The 17,121-nt window shown below is 32.0% G+C and overlaps 4 protein-coding genes across 5 annotated transcripts in view; all 4 read left to right on the top strand.

Annotated features, from left to right (window-relative positions):
* Positions 1 to 1,254, top strand: part of LOC108970595 (cofilin/actin-depolymerizing factor homolog) — a 2,010-nt gene extending 756 nt beyond the window's left edge. Inside the window, exons 2-4 of the mRNA XM_018936072.1 lie at positions 612 to 802; positions 860 to 965; positions 1,029 to 1,254. Of these exons, the coding sequence (XP_018791617.1) occupies positions 612 to 802; positions 860 to 965; positions 1,029 to 1,175 (444 nt within the window). The 3' untranslated portion in view covers positions 1,176 to 1,254. The remainder of the gene's footprint in view (positions 1 to 611; positions 803 to 859; positions 966 to 1,028) is intronic.
* A 772-nt stretch (positions 1,255 to 2,026) lies between these two features.
* LOC108970594 (histone-lysine N-methyltransferase 2C) lies at positions 2,027 to 8,928 on the top strand. The gene is made up of 13 exons (XM_018936071.1): positions 2,027 to 2,138; positions 2,347 to 3,261; positions 3,658 to 3,780; positions 3,926 to 4,095; positions 4,167 to 4,357; positions 4,414 to 6,494; positions 6,561 to 6,625; positions 6,743 to 6,813; positions 6,884 to 7,200; positions 7,596 to 7,798; positions 7,868 to 7,988; positions 8,044 to 8,166; positions 8,301 to 8,928. Exons 1-13 carry the CDS (start codon positions 2,078 to 2,080, stop codon positions 8,801 to 8,803), a joined length of 4,944 nt encoding a protein of 1,647 aa, XP_018791616.1. The 5' UTR covers positions 2,027 to 2,077; the 3' UTR covers positions 8,804 to 8,928.
* A 1,136-nt stretch (positions 8,929 to 10,064) lies between these two features.
* Positions 10,065 to 11,671, top strand: LOC108970550 (probable transaldolase). 2 transcript variants are annotated; one of them, XM_018936001.1, is made up of 3 exons: positions 10,065 to 10,240; positions 10,661 to 10,784; positions 10,844 to 11,671. In XM_018936001.1, exons 1-3 carry the CDS (start codon positions 10,150 to 10,152, stop codon positions 11,622 to 11,624), a joined length of 996 nt encoding a protein of 331 aa, XP_018791546.1. In that variant the 5' UTR covers positions 10,065 to 10,149; the 3' UTR covers positions 11,625 to 11,671. The 2 variants fall into 2 exon arrangements, with proteins under 2 accessions (XP_018791546.1, XP_018791547.1); XM_018936002.1 differs by lacking the exon at positions 10,065 to 10,240 and adding an exon at positions 10,364 to 10,545.
* A 1,392-nt stretch (positions 11,672 to 13,063) lies between these two features.
* Positions 13,064 to 16,854, top strand: LOC108970585 (transmembrane channel-like protein 7). Its single transcript, XM_018936054.1, has 3 exons — positions 13,064 to 13,290; positions 13,434 to 13,663; positions 14,688 to 16,854. Exons 1-3 carry the CDS (start codon positions 13,128 to 13,130, stop codon positions 16,623 to 16,625), a joined length of 2,331 nt encoding a protein of 776 aa, XP_018791599.1. The 5' UTR covers positions 13,064 to 13,127; the 3' UTR covers positions 16,626 to 16,854.
* Positions 16,855 to 17,121: the final 267 nt, after the last annotated feature.

Raw genomic sequence — 17,121 nt, 5'->3', positions numbered from 1 at the left:
CATATATATAGTAAAAGATTAATTTCAAAGAGTGATCAAATACATTCTTTAAAGAGGATTAAAAAAAAAATTGGGCAATCATAATGACTTATCGCAATTTGATCAGAAAGTGCATATTTAGATTTTCCACGACCTTGGAAAGAGGTCATTTGTAACCAATTTCTTTTATAATTTCAAATTTGAAAATAGAAATATGGGCTTACTCTTACTAATGAGAATAATAAATATTTGGAAAGGAGACGCATTGGCAAGCAAAAGCAAGCAAGCATGTTCATTTTTCCCTATTTTTATATGTATATTAGCCTAATTCTTACACTTAAAATCGACCTTTTTTTGAGACGAAATCATAGTACAGTTTGTTCCATTCAATGTTTGAAATATAAATAAATAAGAGGTATTTACACAATTAACTAAAGATATGAGAAAAATAAAGAACATTTCTTAGCTGAACATCATTTGTGTATGTATGTATGTRTATGCATTTGAAATTCGTATTCAACATTTTTATATGTTAATACAATATAAATATTAATTTCTATAAATTTAGAAACAATTTGAAATATACAATTGTACAATAAGTTGTAGCTCTTCCTTATGTTTATTAATTTAAGGCTTCAGGTGTTACCGTGTCAGATGTTTGTAAAACCACATACGAAGAAATTAAAAAGGATAAAAAACATCGCTATGTAATTTTTTATATACGAGATGAGAAACAAATTGATGTGGAAACAGTTGGCGACCGAAATGCTGAATACGACCAATTTCTTGAAGATATCCAAAAATGCGGTACGGGAGAATGCCGGTAAGTTGTAATGTTATTTACAACTGTTTTCATAATTAAATCGACGTTTTTTTTCAGTTACGGTCTGTTTGATTTTGAATATATGCATCAATGTCAGGGAACTTCAGAGAGCTCAAAAAAGCAGAAACTTTTCCTAATGTCTTGGTGCCCGGACACCGCCAAGGTAAATGTCTACTCGATATTGAATGGAACAAAAAAAAACAAGTGGATTTAATTTTTTTTTTAGGTTAAGAAGAAGATGTTGTACTCGAGTTCATTTGATGCGTTGAAGAAATCTTTGGTGGGTGTACAAAAATATATTCAAGCTACTGACCTTTCCGAAGCCTCTAGAGAAGCAGTCGAAGAGAAATTACGCGCCACAGATCGTCAATAAATATACTACAGTGTTCTACTTTTTTGTATTTGTAGTAGAAATAAAAAAAGAATAAAAAAAAAGAAGTAAATAAAGGCTATTTTTAAAATAGGATTTCATTTTAACAAGCTTACCAATTAGTCAATAACATATTGGACATAAAGGTAAGTGCAATACTGCTCCGAAGATGAGTTCAAAGAACTTTAATAAAATATCGTAATGTTTGTAAGTATATTTGAAAACTGCTAGCTGCTTCTAGTAACGTAATTTCAACAATGTATAAAAAATCTATTAATATCATGTATGTAGTCATATTCACCAGCCTATATATATGCCGCGAAATGATGTAAATTTAGTATATAAAAAAGAGAAATGATTAGACAAGAAACACACATACAAACTCAAAACTGAACTCATGCCTTATATGGTAAAGGCGTCGTTTTTTGGAAATATTACTTGTGGTTTACACTGTGAGATATTTTAAATCATTTATTTGAAATAGGAATGTATTGTGTAGGAAAGGAACAATTGAAATGTTTACATCGATTATACAGTTAAACACATGTACTTATATTAGAGCTGGAGTTGATATAACCTTGTGTTTGCACTATCATTTTCTGTTCTTCAGTACGTTATTATCCCAAAAAAATATTATATACTTTGTAATGTGCAAATTTACGTTACATTTAGCTTTCTGTCTTACAAAAAAAAATATTAAATCAGGCAAGTTACACAATTATATAAAAATTAGCTTTCCCCCTCAAATACAAAAAATATATAAGAAACCCTTCTCACTATCTTTCCATTTCTGTATTGTTCTTTTTTCAAAGTGTTCCTCTTCAAATGTGATCAATAGTACTTACATCGGTACTATTAACATAACAAATATAGATGTACTAATGGTAAATAATTAAACAAAAATAATGGACCTAGATTTAGTATGTGAAGAAACTGATTTGGATTCATTGCAACCATACCCTCCTGGTAAGCAGAATAAGAAAATATAAACGAACAACTTTATTACTCTTATTACTAACTAAATACTAAACATACTTTTAAGAAAGATAATTAAAAAATTAAGTATATATGTTTATATATTTCATACATTGTTGCCAAAACAGTATATTTGCTGGCATCAATTAATTGAATCTCTCATTGGGTAAGGTTTTAAACAGTCCATTTTATTTAACAGGTGCTCCTTCTACTCCAAATTCGAACAGATCATCTCCAGCCAATGGCAATGACGAAACCACTTTTCAAACACAATTATTTTTACAAGGATCTTCTGAAAATGGAGACACTTTTTCGGGGCTTATGGCAGGAGTGGAAAGTAAATCAAATAATTCGAAACGAGGTCCAGGGAGGCCTAGGAAAGATTTGCCTCAACATAAGGGCAATATGAAGCGAAAAAATTTTGGAGAYCATATACAATGTAATGATCGTACTAATATTTCTATCGCACCAATGTCTTCATCCGAAAGTTCTAATACTGGATATCCTGAAGATAAAACAATAACAAATATGGATGAAATTTCAAATATTGAATATCCTGGGAAAATATGTTGTCTATGTAATCTTGATGAAAAAAGTGCTTTGGGGCAGGGGGACTTTTTTAAATGGGAGGTGGATCCCGATAACTGTGAAAAGGCTATTCAATGTTACATGGAAACAAATTCTAAAAACGATGAAACCTTAAGGCATAGCACTATAGACCAAGTTTCATTCCGTCGACAAAAAAATAATTGCAGAGGAAAAATATCTCAAAATAATTGCATCAACGAACTAGATAAAATAGGTCATTCGGAAAAAATGTCCCTTAATACAATTTTAGATGGTTCTTATATTTATGCGCATCGTATGTGTCTTATGTGGTCGCAGGGCGTATACGGGAAAACTAACGAAATCAAGGCGAACATAGAGTTCATAATTGCTAAAAGTCTCTCACAAAAATGCTCATTTTGTGGACAGTATGGAGCAAGTGTCACATGTAAAATGAGTTGCACAAAAGTGTTTCATTTGCCGTGCGCTGCAGCATCAGCTAGCTTTCAAATCATGGATAATTTTATGGTTTTTTGCTTGGATCACATTGAACAAGTAATGGTTATATGTAAGTATAGCAAATAATTTTTGAAGATATAAGATGTACACCTTAATCCAAAATCAAAATCTGCTACATAAAAGTAAATACATTTGAAACATTTAATAAGTAAACAAAATAAAAATTGTTTGACAAATTTGTATTAAATGTAAATAAGGAGAATGTATTATAAAAAAATATTGTCTGTTTTTTTTTTAGAAAGTAAAAGTTGTTATAATTATTTAGTAAAATTGATACGCAATCTAAGTTAAAGATTAAGTACTACTGATTCATATCTATATCTTTTATTCTTACATATTCAATAAAATTAACTTTATTTAAATTTAAATTATAACTTTCAATATTTTTTATCAACGTGCTATAATATCAATAAAGGAATTGAAATGTGAACTCTTATTTTAACAGGTCCAGATGCTAATATCACGTGCCAAAACTGTTCTTCCATGGATAATATGTCAAAAATGATCATGTGCGCCACTTGTGGTGACCATTTTCATACCAATTGTGTTGGTTTAATAAATACTCCAGGTGAGGTTCTTAGTATGTATGTATATATGAAAAGTCGGAAATAGGGTAATTGTGGAATTCAAATGCCTTAATAATAAATTATAATACCTATGCACCTTAAGTTCATCTTAAGAATTAATATGTTGGTCGTAATTTTTTTTTTTAGAAACTAGGGCGGGTTGGAATTGCCCCAATTGTCGGAAATGTCAGATATGTAGAGAGAGTGACGGTACAGAAGGACGTTTCATTAAATGTGAACAGTGCCAGCGATTATACCATAATACCTGTTTACGACCCATGATCTCTTCTTTGCCAAAATATGGCTGGAAGTGCAATGTAAGTATAGATTTGAACACATCTTATGAGTAAAATACAACAAAAATGCAAATGTTAATATGAACTTATAGCGTTGCCGGGTTTGTACTGACTGTGGTTCAAGAACTCCTGGGGGTGGAACTTCATCTCGATGGCACTGTCATTACACAATTTGTGATTCGTGTTACCAGCAACGTAATAAAGGATTTTCTTGTCCTATTTGTCACAAGGCTTATAGAGCTTCCGCCCACAAGGAAATGGTTAAATGCAATTTTTGTCATAGGTAAATAAATGCAAGAATTTATGTTTTTCATGAATTAATGTTTTCCTGATTAATAGATTTGTACATAGTACATGTGACGAAGATGCTGACTTGATTACTTATCATAAAAAGAAAGAAAATAATCCTGATTATGATTATATATGTCCACAATGTAAGTTATTGCCAATGCGCGAGAAGATTATACCAAATCAATGTAATTCAAATCGCTCCGGAGAAGGAATTACATTGCCTCAAGGAATAGATGACAATTTTATTAAGGAAATGGACATAGAAAATTTTCAAAACAATTGTGGAGGTGATTTAAATTCAACAGAATCTCAATCATCTAAAATATTTAGAAAAAAAATATTATATCGCGGTCGAGGTGGGAAATTAATGGGTCAAAAGAGTAATATTTTAACACATCTCGGGCGAAAACGTAATTGTGTTCGCGGTAAAGGACGCCATCTATTATTAAATAATATCAATTTAACTTCAAATGGTGAAAGATTATTGACCTCGAATAAATCCTCAGAAGATTGTCTGTCCATGGAAAGGAAAATATTACTGTGCTCTGCAAAGGACAAATTTCTTTTGTCACAAGATTTATGTGTAATGTGTGGATCTGCTGGACTTGAAAAGGAAAGCAATCTTATTGCATGTGCACAATGTGGTCAATGTTATCATCCTTATTGTGTGAACACAAAAATATCGAATGTAATTTTAGAAAGGGGTTGGAGGTGTCTTGATTGTACTGTATGCGAGAGCTGTGGTCAACGAAACGATGAGGCGAGACTAATCCTTTGTGATGAATGCGACTTATCATATCATATATACTGTGTAACGCCTCCATTAGAAACAGTTCCGCATGGTAATTGGAAATGTAAGTGGTGCGCTGCTTGTCAAAAATGTGGACGATTTTCTCCCTTAGTAAGCCAACAAAGCCGTAATACATTCACTAACGGTATTATGGAATGTGGGCAATGTTCAAGCCAAGAAATGTGTTCATTTTGCGGTCAACGGTATAATGATGGCGATCTAATTATTCAGTGTAAAAATTGTGAACGTTGGTTACATTGTCGTTGTGACTCTATAAATACTGAAGAGGAAGCCCAAATATGTGATAATATAGAATATCATTGCATTCTATGTCGACCCAAGGACAAATCTTTAGCCCAATTTTTATCTTCAAAAACATTCAAAGTAATGAAAACAATACCATTAAGCTCTGACACTATAATCCCGCCAAATAATGACACAGAAACTACATTTTGGGTAGATGGTGTTAGTATGAGTGAAAGRGGTGCTAATATGATTAAAGCATTGTCGACAGACATAAAGAAAAAACGTAAAGTTCGTACTCCTAATGATTCACAAAATAAAGAGTCTGGAATATTAGCAGCTATAGAGTCTGTTGTTGCTGGATCAAATAACAATGTTACGATTGAAGAAAACATTGACACAGACTCATTAAAAAAGAGGGACACAGATCATTACAAGGACGGAATGGTGTGGACAGGTGCCGATAATAGTCCACCCGAAGGATTTTCGATTTCTACGAATGATGATGGAATTGCAATATTACGGAAAAAACGTCAACGAAATTTACAAAAAATTGGTATTGGCGGATTCAGCGTGCGGAATCGCGCTATTAAAAAAGACGAAGCATCAAACAATTGTAATAATTGTAGTTATACAGATTCAGAAAAAAGAAAGAAAGCCGTTCGAAAAAAAGTTAAAAGTCGTTTGAGTGAATCTTATCCAGCGTACTTGCAAGAAGCATTCTTTGGTAAATCACTACTTGAAATAAAAACCAAAAGCGAATTACCGGTTGAAGATTCTGACATATCGGATGAACAAATTGAGCTAATTGATGTTTTATTTGCTGAAGAATCGCCTAGTTCAATGAGCAAAAGCGTTCCAACATTAACTGCAAATACTAATGAAGACCAAAACAACGTAATTCCTACGTTGACTTCAAATGTCAAAATAAAATGTAAAGATATGGATGAAAGCGGAATTATTGGAAATGGAGTTGGAGCTTTGAATGCCGTTAATACAAATACAATGCATGTAATTTCCAACAGCAGCATAATAACTTCGTCAAAATTTGTGGAATCAAAGAAAACAAACACAAAAGTCGATGAAGCCAAGCCAGGTAAATTATTTTTTAGTTACTTAAAGTTTACTAATATTACAACAGACTTCAAAATATAATTAACAGCAATATTCTTTACGGATTTATCGAATGAATCAGGTAGATTGACCACATCTAATGTTAAAAGCCAAGTGAGTATGCTATTATATTTTTGAATTATTTTTCAGATTAGTTCCTAAATAATTCAGTTATTTTCATATATTACGTTTTGTTTTTACTCATCTTATATATCTATAATTATTCTTAAGGCGATTTCTACTCCCGATGACCACGCAATGAAACTAATATATTCAGAAACACAACGAGTTATTGATTTCAGGTAATTATGCATAAACATTTTTAAATAAAAAATGCCTTTTTACAAAAGTGGTTTTGTTTGTTTGTTTTAGTACGATTGGGGTCTCAAAGCAAACGGAAGAGAGTAATTTATTGGTTAATAAGTTAAATGAAAATGAGGCAAATGTGGCTTTTATTTCGCAATCTCCTAAACAAATTATAGAACAACCACCCCAAATGCAAATATTGCCGATACATGTGCCACTGCAGAATACAACGTGTGTAGTTGATAGTCCTGCTGCTGAAAGTTCGATAATTTCTCATAACCAATTTGCTCAACAATTGCAAAATTCACAACTTAAAACTGCTCCGCCACAACTTGATTCTGCTGGGACACAAAAAACAGCTGAAAAGATGAGACGAGATGAAGGTTTGTATTTTTTGATTACAAATATTCAACATTATGTTAGAATCCGTTGAAGAAGCATGGCATTTCTTTCTCATTTGTAATTTTTTAGCATCGTCTTTTCCTTAAACAAATCGACAATTGCTTATAAAACTTTTTTCTTTGAACATATCGATAAGAGCAAACGCCAATCCAGTTATCTTCGGAAAAATTATGAATAGTGTAAATAAATTTCGATCGGTGGTATACATATCAAATTTTTTAGAAAGATTATTTGTATATAGTATATGAATAACCGGATTTCAGAATCCAAATAACTATGATTACAATTCAAAGCGAGCAAAACTTCCCCTAAATGGAATAGATATATTTTTACTTGTACATTTATTTTTATCAGTTTGAATGATCCTTTATTTTAGATTTGGGGAAAACAGCAACAATATCGGCAGTACTTTATGCTAATACTCAGCATCCTGAGCTAAAACAGATGTATCCAAACTGGAACGATCGTTGTAAACAGATTCTAAAAAGGTGGCGGTCTCTTTCTAATGAGAAAAAAGCCCCTTTTCTCCAGCAAGCGAAAGATAACAGATCTGCTCATAGAATACGGAGATCACAGCAGGTATCACCTTTTTCTATTCATACTTATTACATTTTCTGTGTATATTCTGAATTATTGATTATTGATTAGGACCAGGAAAGAATATGTTTTAATCAAAAGTCCTTAAAAGAGCAAGAACAAGAACGTATATGGAAACAACATCAGGCAAAAGCTAAGGAATCGCAAAACAGCGTAAATTATAATAACAGAGGTTTGGTGTTAAATGTTGATATTTTGCAATTCAGGCTTACAATATTATGTTTTAGGGTATTCATTTGATTTAAATGGAACATATGAAATGTGTTCAATAGAAAAGCGAGATATAATATACAACGGAGAATCCTTGCATAAAAGAATACAGCCGCAACTGGTTTCAAAAGAAAAACACGGTAATTTAGTTATTTATAATACTTGTAATTCAGTATTTTTTTTATTTATACAACTGGATTATATAAAAGCTTCACGATTTTTTAATGACTTAACTCACATTCTTGTATAATTGTTTTTATATTCCTGCAAATAGATAAACAGTCTGAAAACAAACACCTAAGAACACTGCTTTTAAAAGAACAAGAACTTAGGGCTGCAACAACAGATCCTTGGATTTCGAACCCAGCACCCAACAATTCTCCCAACAGTTTGTATCAACGCTCTTTATCAAGTGATTTAATGCCTACCTCAAATGAAAGCAAAAATATTCCGGTCGATGAATCAAAAACTATTAAACCGTTCGAAGCTGTTCAATTGGAACAAGCTAGTTGTAATGAAAATAAGCAAGTTTTTAAAAGCCGTAAAGATATAAAATCAACAGAAAGTGGAGAGCCTGAGCTAGAAAAACTGGACTCTGATGAAAATGGGGCTTTTGGAGATATTTTGGGTGGTTTGGGAGATGGAAATGACGATGATCTCTTAAAATCTTTAACGGCAGAAATTGGAGATGATTTTAATATACTTGAATATGCGGATCCCGCTTTAGACGAATTGGCTTCAAATCCAAACTTATTAAACAAATTAGATTTTGAATAATTACCTTGCTACAAACTTCTCTCTTGTTCTAATTGAAAAAGCTAATATTCGGCAAATTATCTGCTAAAATAATATTTATTAGTGAAATTTATTAATAAAAACCAATAGTTACTGCATTTTATTTAGTGGTCAGTAAATGTTTATTGGGAGATTAAATTTAATTATAAATAGATATTAGATTGTCAAATATGTCCCTATCGCTGTTTTGCTCTTTATTCAAAGCTTTATAAAAGTATTACAGATTTAATTCAAATACGCGCCGTTTCGTTTGATAATCTGTTTCCATCTAGACGGCAACTTCATAATATCCCCTCGTAGAAGCCCCCCTCCTTATTTGCGAAGAACTCGGACAGCTACTTTCCACAAGCCTCTTTTGAGTTCAACTTTACTTGCTGGTGGGCGTTCGCCATGGACGGGAACAGGTGGTAATTACTTGGCGCTATGTCCGTGCTTTATGGTGGATGCGATAAAACCTCCCATCCGAGCTCCCGTAGCTTTTGACGAGTTATCAACGAAGTGTGTGGTCTGGCGTTGTCTTGGTGTAGTATTCCAATTCTGGGCGATCGCCTGTTTTAAGCGGACCAGTTTTTTGCAGTAGATGGTAGAATTAATCGTCTGGCCATATGGGAGCAGCTCATAGTGGATGATTCCCTTCCAATCCCACCAAACACACAGAAAATCTTCCTGACCGTCAATCCCAGCTTGGCCACTGTTTCGGACGATTCACCGGCCTTCGACGACGACAGTTTTCTCTTGATATTGTCGTATGTGATCCATTTTTCATCACCAATCACCATCCGCTTCAAAAATGTGTTCCATGACTTGATCGGTATTCGTCGCCACAGGTCGGATCGTCTTTTGTTTAAGCATATCATACGTTTTTCAGATGCGACGAAAATGTGTACTTATTCATTATAAAAGTTTCCCATACTGAAATGGCTCGGAATTGCATTAAGTAATTTTCCATCAGAGTTAACATAATGATCATTTCCTTACATAAAGATATTTCATTTTACACTTTGAAATAAATAAGTAATTTATTTGAATTCTTGTCTTAATCGCAATATAATGAAATATAATTTTTAACAGAAATACAATTCAAAATTGCATTCAAATTATAGACTAATACAGATTTTTTTTTGATAAATAAAGTTGACAGTAAAGTGTTTCGTTCATGGTCAACACTTCTAATATCTTGACAATAAATTAGGTTTTGACAAACGTGGCATCGCTGGTGATAACTTCTTTGATTGGTTCTATTTCCATTGCGACATTTCCGCTCAGTACTAGTAAAAGTAGAGAGTTATTTAGCAAGCGGAGCTTCAAAGTCTTAGTTCGTATTCAAAATGGAAGGGATAACAAAGAAACAAAAATTGTCTACTCTAGACCAGTTGAAGGAAATCACTGTTGTTGTAGCTGATACAGGAGATTTTGAAGGTAATTATCGTATTTACTTTTTTACAGCAACAATATGTAGTGGTTTATGTAGCTTATCAGTACAAACTCTAAAGTTAAAGCAAAGTCAGCTGAATGTCAAGTGAATGGCAAGCAGGTTTAAGAGTTGTCATCGTATCAGAAGGTTAATGATGATACTCCATTGCCTAGCTATATAGCTAACTTAAAAAAATATTCACTTACATATGTATGTACAAATAAATTCTAAATGTCCTTGCTTTTGAGAACAAATATATTTGTGCCATAAAAGTTAAGTGCTCGGATTTGTGTGATTCGATATCAAAAAGGTTTGTGCAAGCTGTAAGCTAATTAATTATTATGAAATACATTCGGAAGTGTAAAACTTTACAAATACCTTATAACTAAAAAATGACGCTTTAACCATACTTATTATACTTTTAGCTATGAAATTGTATAAACCTACTGATGCCACTACAAATCCATCGTTATTATTGTCTGCGGCTAAAATGGATCAGTACAACCATATACTAAAGGAAGCTATTAATTATGGATCGAAAGTTGGAAAGTAATTATAAATTAAATTTTTTTTTAGAAAATGTGCATTAAAATTTAAAAATTTTCCAGCACAGTAAATGAAAAGGTTCAGGAAGCGATTGATTACTTAGGCGTGCTGTTCGGTTGTGAAATTTTGAAAATTATACCAGGAAGGGTTTCAACTGAAATCGATGCTCGTTTATCATTTGATACAAAAAAAAGTGTCGCAAAGGCATTGAAGTTAATACAATTATACGAACAAATGGGAATTCAAAAAGAACGAGTTCTTATAAAAATTGCATCTACATGGGAAGGCATACAAGCAGCAAAAATATTAGAAGAAAAACATAACATTCATTGTAATTTAACTCTACTGTTTTCTTTTTCTCAAGCTGTGGCATGCGCTGAGGCTGGAGTAACTCTAATATCGCCTTTTGTTGGACGTATTTTAGATTGGTATGTTGCTAATACCAATACTAAAAGCTTTGAACCGGAGAAGGACCCAGGAGTTATATCGGTTACCCAAATCTATAATTACTATAAAAAGTATGATTATAAAACAGTTGTTATGGGTGCATCCTTTAGAAACATTGGAGAAATTAAAGCTTTAGCTGGTTGTGACTATTTAACAATTGGTCCTGCTTTATTGAAAGATCTTGAGGATGATGATGAGCCTATTAGTGAGCAGTTATCCATAAAAAGTGCCAAATCTACGGATATTGAAAAAATTAATATTGATGAAGCAAAATTTCGTTGGTTGCTTAATGAAGATGCCATGGCAACAGAAAAGCTTTCTGAAGGTATAAGAAAGTTTGCTCAAGATTCTAAAAAACTTGAAGACATGATAAAAAAATATATAAATAGTGCGTAAACATTAACATACATATACATATATGTACATAAATGAATAAAAATATATTGGAAAATGTATTCGGACTATTATTTCTACAGATAATGAAATTAAAGTAAAAATTATTATGAAATGGTTTTTCGTCTCATGCTGTTCCTGAAGCTGTTCATTTTTATTTTCATTATTTGTCTTTTAATATTCTGGGCTTTGAAAAAATATACTATATACATATGTAAGGAAATACATATATCAATGCATATCAATTACTCTTTTTTTTTTTAACTCATAATGAAGATAAATTTATAAAATATATTAAAACAATTCTCGGTTGATCCAGAGAATGTATAAACATAGAGAAGGTGCAGGTTCGATGTCGAGTTTGAGGGCTTTCCTGAGAGCCCCAGGTGTGAACTAACTCGCAAATTGGTTTTGATCCACCCCGGCCCTATACCCCCCCAACTGCAGTCAAACAAAATGGTCGAACATGGTGAAAACGGTACTTATCCTTGTTTTTGTCATAACTACTCACCTGTTCAATTCTCATCAATGATTTATACTTGCAATTAACGTACACACCTGCAGTTATATGAATCACATAGTTACCGTTATTATTTTATTACCCACCTAGGTCGAATACTTTAGACGCTAGAGCGTTTTCAAGGTTAAAAAAAATTTTGATTTTTTTTCAAAATGTTACATTTTTTTGTGAACGCTAATGCCAAGTCCCTGGTGGGGATAGAGGGGAGCTTGAGAGCTTTTCTGAAGATTGTGATACGGAATTTTTCACGACTTCGTAAAAAAAATTAACATTTTTACCATTTTTCTGAAAAAAATGGTTCATATGATACAAGATTATCACGCATATGTGTCGCAGAGAATGCTTCTTTACTYTGTATATTTTTCTTCAAAGCATTTCTCTTTATTCATTCTCGCATGAATYCAGYCGTTTTACATMTATTTCTGYCAGAGAACGTGCTCAATTCTGCTAAATAGCAGCGAGAATGGTGAATTCCCTATCACAATCTTATAAGTTCTGTTAGCCGTCCAATCGAACATCATACAGAATTCAATTTGCACCTTCTCTATGTTTTAAGTTCTCTGGGTGAATTCCCTATCACAATCTTATAAGTTCTGTTAGCCGTCCAATCGAACATCATACAGAATTCAATTTGCACCGTCTCTATGTTTTAAGTTCTCTGGGTGAATTCCCTATCACAATCTTATAAATTATTCGACATCGAACCTGCACCTTCTCTATGTTTTAAGTTCTCTGATTCAATTTGCACTTTCTCTGTTTATACATTCTCTGCTCTGGTAATGCAAAGCTTTAAGCAGAGAACGTATATATATCCAGAGAACGTATATCATATATCTATACGTTCTCTGACTATAATTTACGTTATCTGGTTAAAGYACGCACAAAAAAGATGATATTATAACACTTCCCATTTATACGGCAACGCCGACAATAATAAATACAAACAATTTTTTTTTTAATTGTGGTTATTAAGTAGTGTTTTGATAATGTCTGACATTTCTAAAAATAAGCAAAAAACTAAAAAAACTAATGGTTGGGAAGAAGCAGGTTGCGAGTTTTATCAAGAGAATTATTGTGCAGATTGGGATGGTTTCGCTAAAAACCCCGTAGCAATAACTACCTTACTACCGTCAAAACAAAACAGGCTAGGTTAGAACGTACTTTTTTGTATTACTATGTATAACTAACCGGTCCACGGTTTAATTTCTATACATAAATAACATAATTAATTAATATATTAATATATACTATTAAATATAACATATCGTTTGATATTTTTTGCTTTTATGTAGGCACATCAAAGCGAAATTACACCCAGCTGGATCGAAAACAGAAAATTTGTTGGCAACAGTTTCCTTCAACTACACAAAGAAATTATCAACAGAATGATGGGCAATTTTCTTTGCTACCCGACTTATCCCAAGTCATTAATGACGAGGAGCATATATGGGAAGAGATGTTTCAAATTAAACAATTACCATTGGCAATGCACCAAAAAAAGGAATTTAAATTGGATTTGCAGGTAAACAAAACATTACTTAAAATGTGTCTACTATAATATAACTATAAAACAGATTTAGTACTAAATGTAAATAACTGTTTAATAAAAGAGTTTGATAGTATTCAAATATCCAATACCAATTCTGCAAAAAGTGGTACAAAAATGGCCCTTTCGGCTGAAATTTATTCCAGCCAGCGGTCGATATAATTTTTAAAACTTAAAGATAAACTCTTATGTTTATAATAAAGCCTTTACTTATATTAGAATTGTCTTAAGGGATCGTCTCAGAGTGACCCTCCGAAAAATCACTGATTTTTGCGATTTTTTTTTAGTGTTGAAACTAACTAATTGGTCTGGTTTTTTTTTTATAAATAAATACACTCATGACGAAAACAAAATGTTTTTTTTTTAATGTATATTTATTGAGTGTATAATAGTTAAATAAATTGTTAAAATTTGCCGGAAAAAAGATCCTTAAGATATTTACGACTGCGGCAGTTTGAAGAAAAAGTGTTGAATTTGTAGCTTTTTATTTGACATTTCATAGATTAAAAAAAAAACTTACATAGCGGGATAGAGAATTACGTTAAAAATGTTCTCTCCAAATTGGATCTAAATACCTTCAAAACTATTCGTGTGGTTCATGTGTGCCTCCGTTTTCCACTCTGTTCCCTTTTTACAAGAAACGCTGTAGCGACCATAATAATTTATATTTCGATTTCAAAATTTGAGAATATGTTTATTACAGTGTATTATTCCATAATACAACAAAAAAATCGATTTTTCGAAAATTTCACACAGACGATCCCTTAATATTTCTTTAAATTCAATAAATAAATTCTTAAAAGTACCTTCTCATTTTGGGTTTATACGTTCTATATTCTTGTACATTGTTTTACAGTTTTAAAATAACAAGATCACATTTTCAACTTTTTCGCTTTTCATAGGCAAAGTGGGTAAACATTTAATGTGTTTTGACAGTGGCATACTCTGAGTCTGAACAAAGAGAAAAGGATTCACTATTATTTAATTTTTATCTTTCTAGAATGCAACCAAACTACGTCTGCAAGGATTTAACCAACTTAAATGGAAACATCGCAAAGCATGGCACAAAATTGCTTTAGAGTGGACCAAATTTAGTACTATTATTAAATTGTGGCAGTCATCTTTGAAGGATATCGAGGGACATTTTGGTAGTGGTGTAGCTGCATACTTTATATTTTTACGATGGCTTTTTTATCTTAATTGTGTTACATTCCTATTAATAATTATATTTGTAATAATTCCAAATATTATGACATATGAGAAATATGACAAATGTAAGATACCACCAAATTTAAATCGGTCATATAATTGTCTTACACAAGATATTGATCGAAAAACATATATGGATTTAAAGAGCGGTGGATCGTTCAATCTTCTTGATATCGTACAAGGAACTGGAGCACTGGAAATATCATTGATGTTTTATGGCGGATATTCCAATAATACAGTTGGAATTGCGTTTAAAGACACCCTCAACTCCACTTATAATGAAAATCAAGATTCATTGTATTACGATCTTTCTTCCGCATATATATTCGCTGTGCTTGGTTACTTTACAACTACTTTAATTTTCATTGTAAAAGCATCTGCCCGTGAGTTCAAAGATCGTCTTATTAATGGCCGATGGCAGTTTTACCAGTATTGCAACCTTGCTTTTGGTGGTTGGGACTTTTGTATTCATAATGAAAAATCAAGTGTTATTAAGCATAAAGCAGTCTTTAATGAGTTCAAAAGCTCAATTCATTCTAAACGTATTGAAACTGAAAGAAATAATCGCTCGAATGACTATATGTTAAAACTTATTATGATACGAATTATTATTAACATTTCTGTTGTTCTTACATTAATTCTCTCCGCATATGTAATATTTTTACTCTTTAATATGAGCTTGAATCAAGGTCATGGCAAATTTATCACTATTAATTATGAAGAAGTGAATTCATTTGATACTGTTAATGTTGAGAGGTCCATCTCTTTACAACTTCTTCAGCTATTCTTTGATTTTGCACCATATATTTGCATTGTTTTCTTAAATCTTTTACTGCCAGCTTTTTTTAAATATCTGTGTTCTTTTGAAAAGTATTCCCCTTTGTTTGTGATAAAAATCAGTTTAATCCGCATGATATTTTTAAGATTAGCTTCTTTATTTATTTTACTAAGCCGATTCTATTATATTGTAATACCAAACTCGGACACTCTTATTACGAAATCTGTTCCATACAACTGTTGGGAAACATTTGTAGGTCAACAATTCTACAAGCTAGTTTTAACAGATTTCTTTAGTCATTTGTTTGTAACTTTTTGCTTCAACCTTCCCCGTGCTATATTAGCAATATATTTTAATAATAATTTCGTTAAATTTACTTGTGAGCAAGAGTTTGAACTTTCTAAACATGCTTTGGATATTGTATATTTGCAAACAATTTGCTGGRTAGGAAGTTTTTATATGCCTTTTTTGCCGGCTTTAATTATAGGAATTATGTTTCTAATGTTTTACATAAAAAAGTTTCAATGTCTCATAAATTCAAAACCAACTAAAATATTATATGGAACTTCACGCTCTAATTCACTATTTATGTCTGTTCTGTTAATATCATTCATTGTTTCTGTAATTGTATTAACTTATACCTTTGCTGAAGTATCACCTTCTACGTCATGTGGACCTTTTAAAGGACTAAAAACCGTATGGGACGCTCCATTGTCGACTTTCATGAGGATGCCAATATTTGTCAAAGATTTTGTATTTTTCTTCGGAACACCTGGATTTGTTATACCTTGTTTTTTTATTCTAATCCTATTACTTTATTATTTTTACGCCGTATCGGATGCCAACAAAAATATGGTGGAGGTTTTGAAAAACCAGTTAGTATTAGAAGGACATGACAAAAAATTTCTATTAACCCGACTTTTATTGACTCATCAAGATACGCAAGAGTGAATTATTATAGAAATTTACTCAAACACATACAAAGTATATACTCATAAAAGTATAAGAACCGTATAGGTATATTATAGAGAAATACATACATATGTGCTTTAAGTTAATCAACACTAATGTAGAATGTGTTTTAAAAAATTGTCTACCGTCAAACTCAACACGATACTCATTAATTACCAAAAACCAACCAATGGTTATAAATAAAGATCCGATAACAAACCAAAATAAATTTATGTTTTTTGTATTATGTTTACTTGAAACAGTGTCCTGATAATAACTAAAGATGTTAGTGCCAGACATGTTTGTTGAATGCTAAATAAAATTTGACGTGCATTTTAATATAATCCGAAAACGGACTGGAGGATGGAGTCATGTGTAGAAGTTCACGCAAGTGAGGAAAGTTTTCTGATCGCCATTCACGTGGGAGTGGCCAGAAACGATTCTTTTACATATGACTCAAGCAGCTCACGACTTCCGGTCCTTGACCAAGTATCCT

Source organism: Bactrocera latifrons, unplaced genomic scaffold (genome assembly GCF_001853355.1).
Source record: "Bactrocera latifrons isolate USDA-ARS-PBARC rearing strain unplaced genomic scaffold, ASM185335v1 scaffold_300, whole genome shotgun sequence".
NCBI lineage: Eukaryota > Metazoa > Arthropoda > Insecta > Diptera > Tephritidae > Bactrocera > Bactrocera latifrons.
Note: the sequence above shows the minus strand (reverse complement) of the source record. Positions and strands in the feature narration are given on the sequence as shown.

Coding starts and splice junctions, on each gene's coding strand:
- LOC108970550 (XM_018936001.1), top strand. CDS start 10,150: ATGGAAGGGATAACAAAGAAACAAAAATTGTCTACTCTAGACCAGTTG. Junction 10,241..10,660: donor TGATACAGGAGATTTTGAAG/GTAATTATCGTA, acceptor TTATACTTTTAG/CTATGAAATTGTATAAACCT. Junction 10,785..10,843: donor TATGGATCGAAAGTTGGAAA/GTAATTATAAAT, acceptor AAAATTTTCCAG/CACAGTAAATGAAAAGGTTC.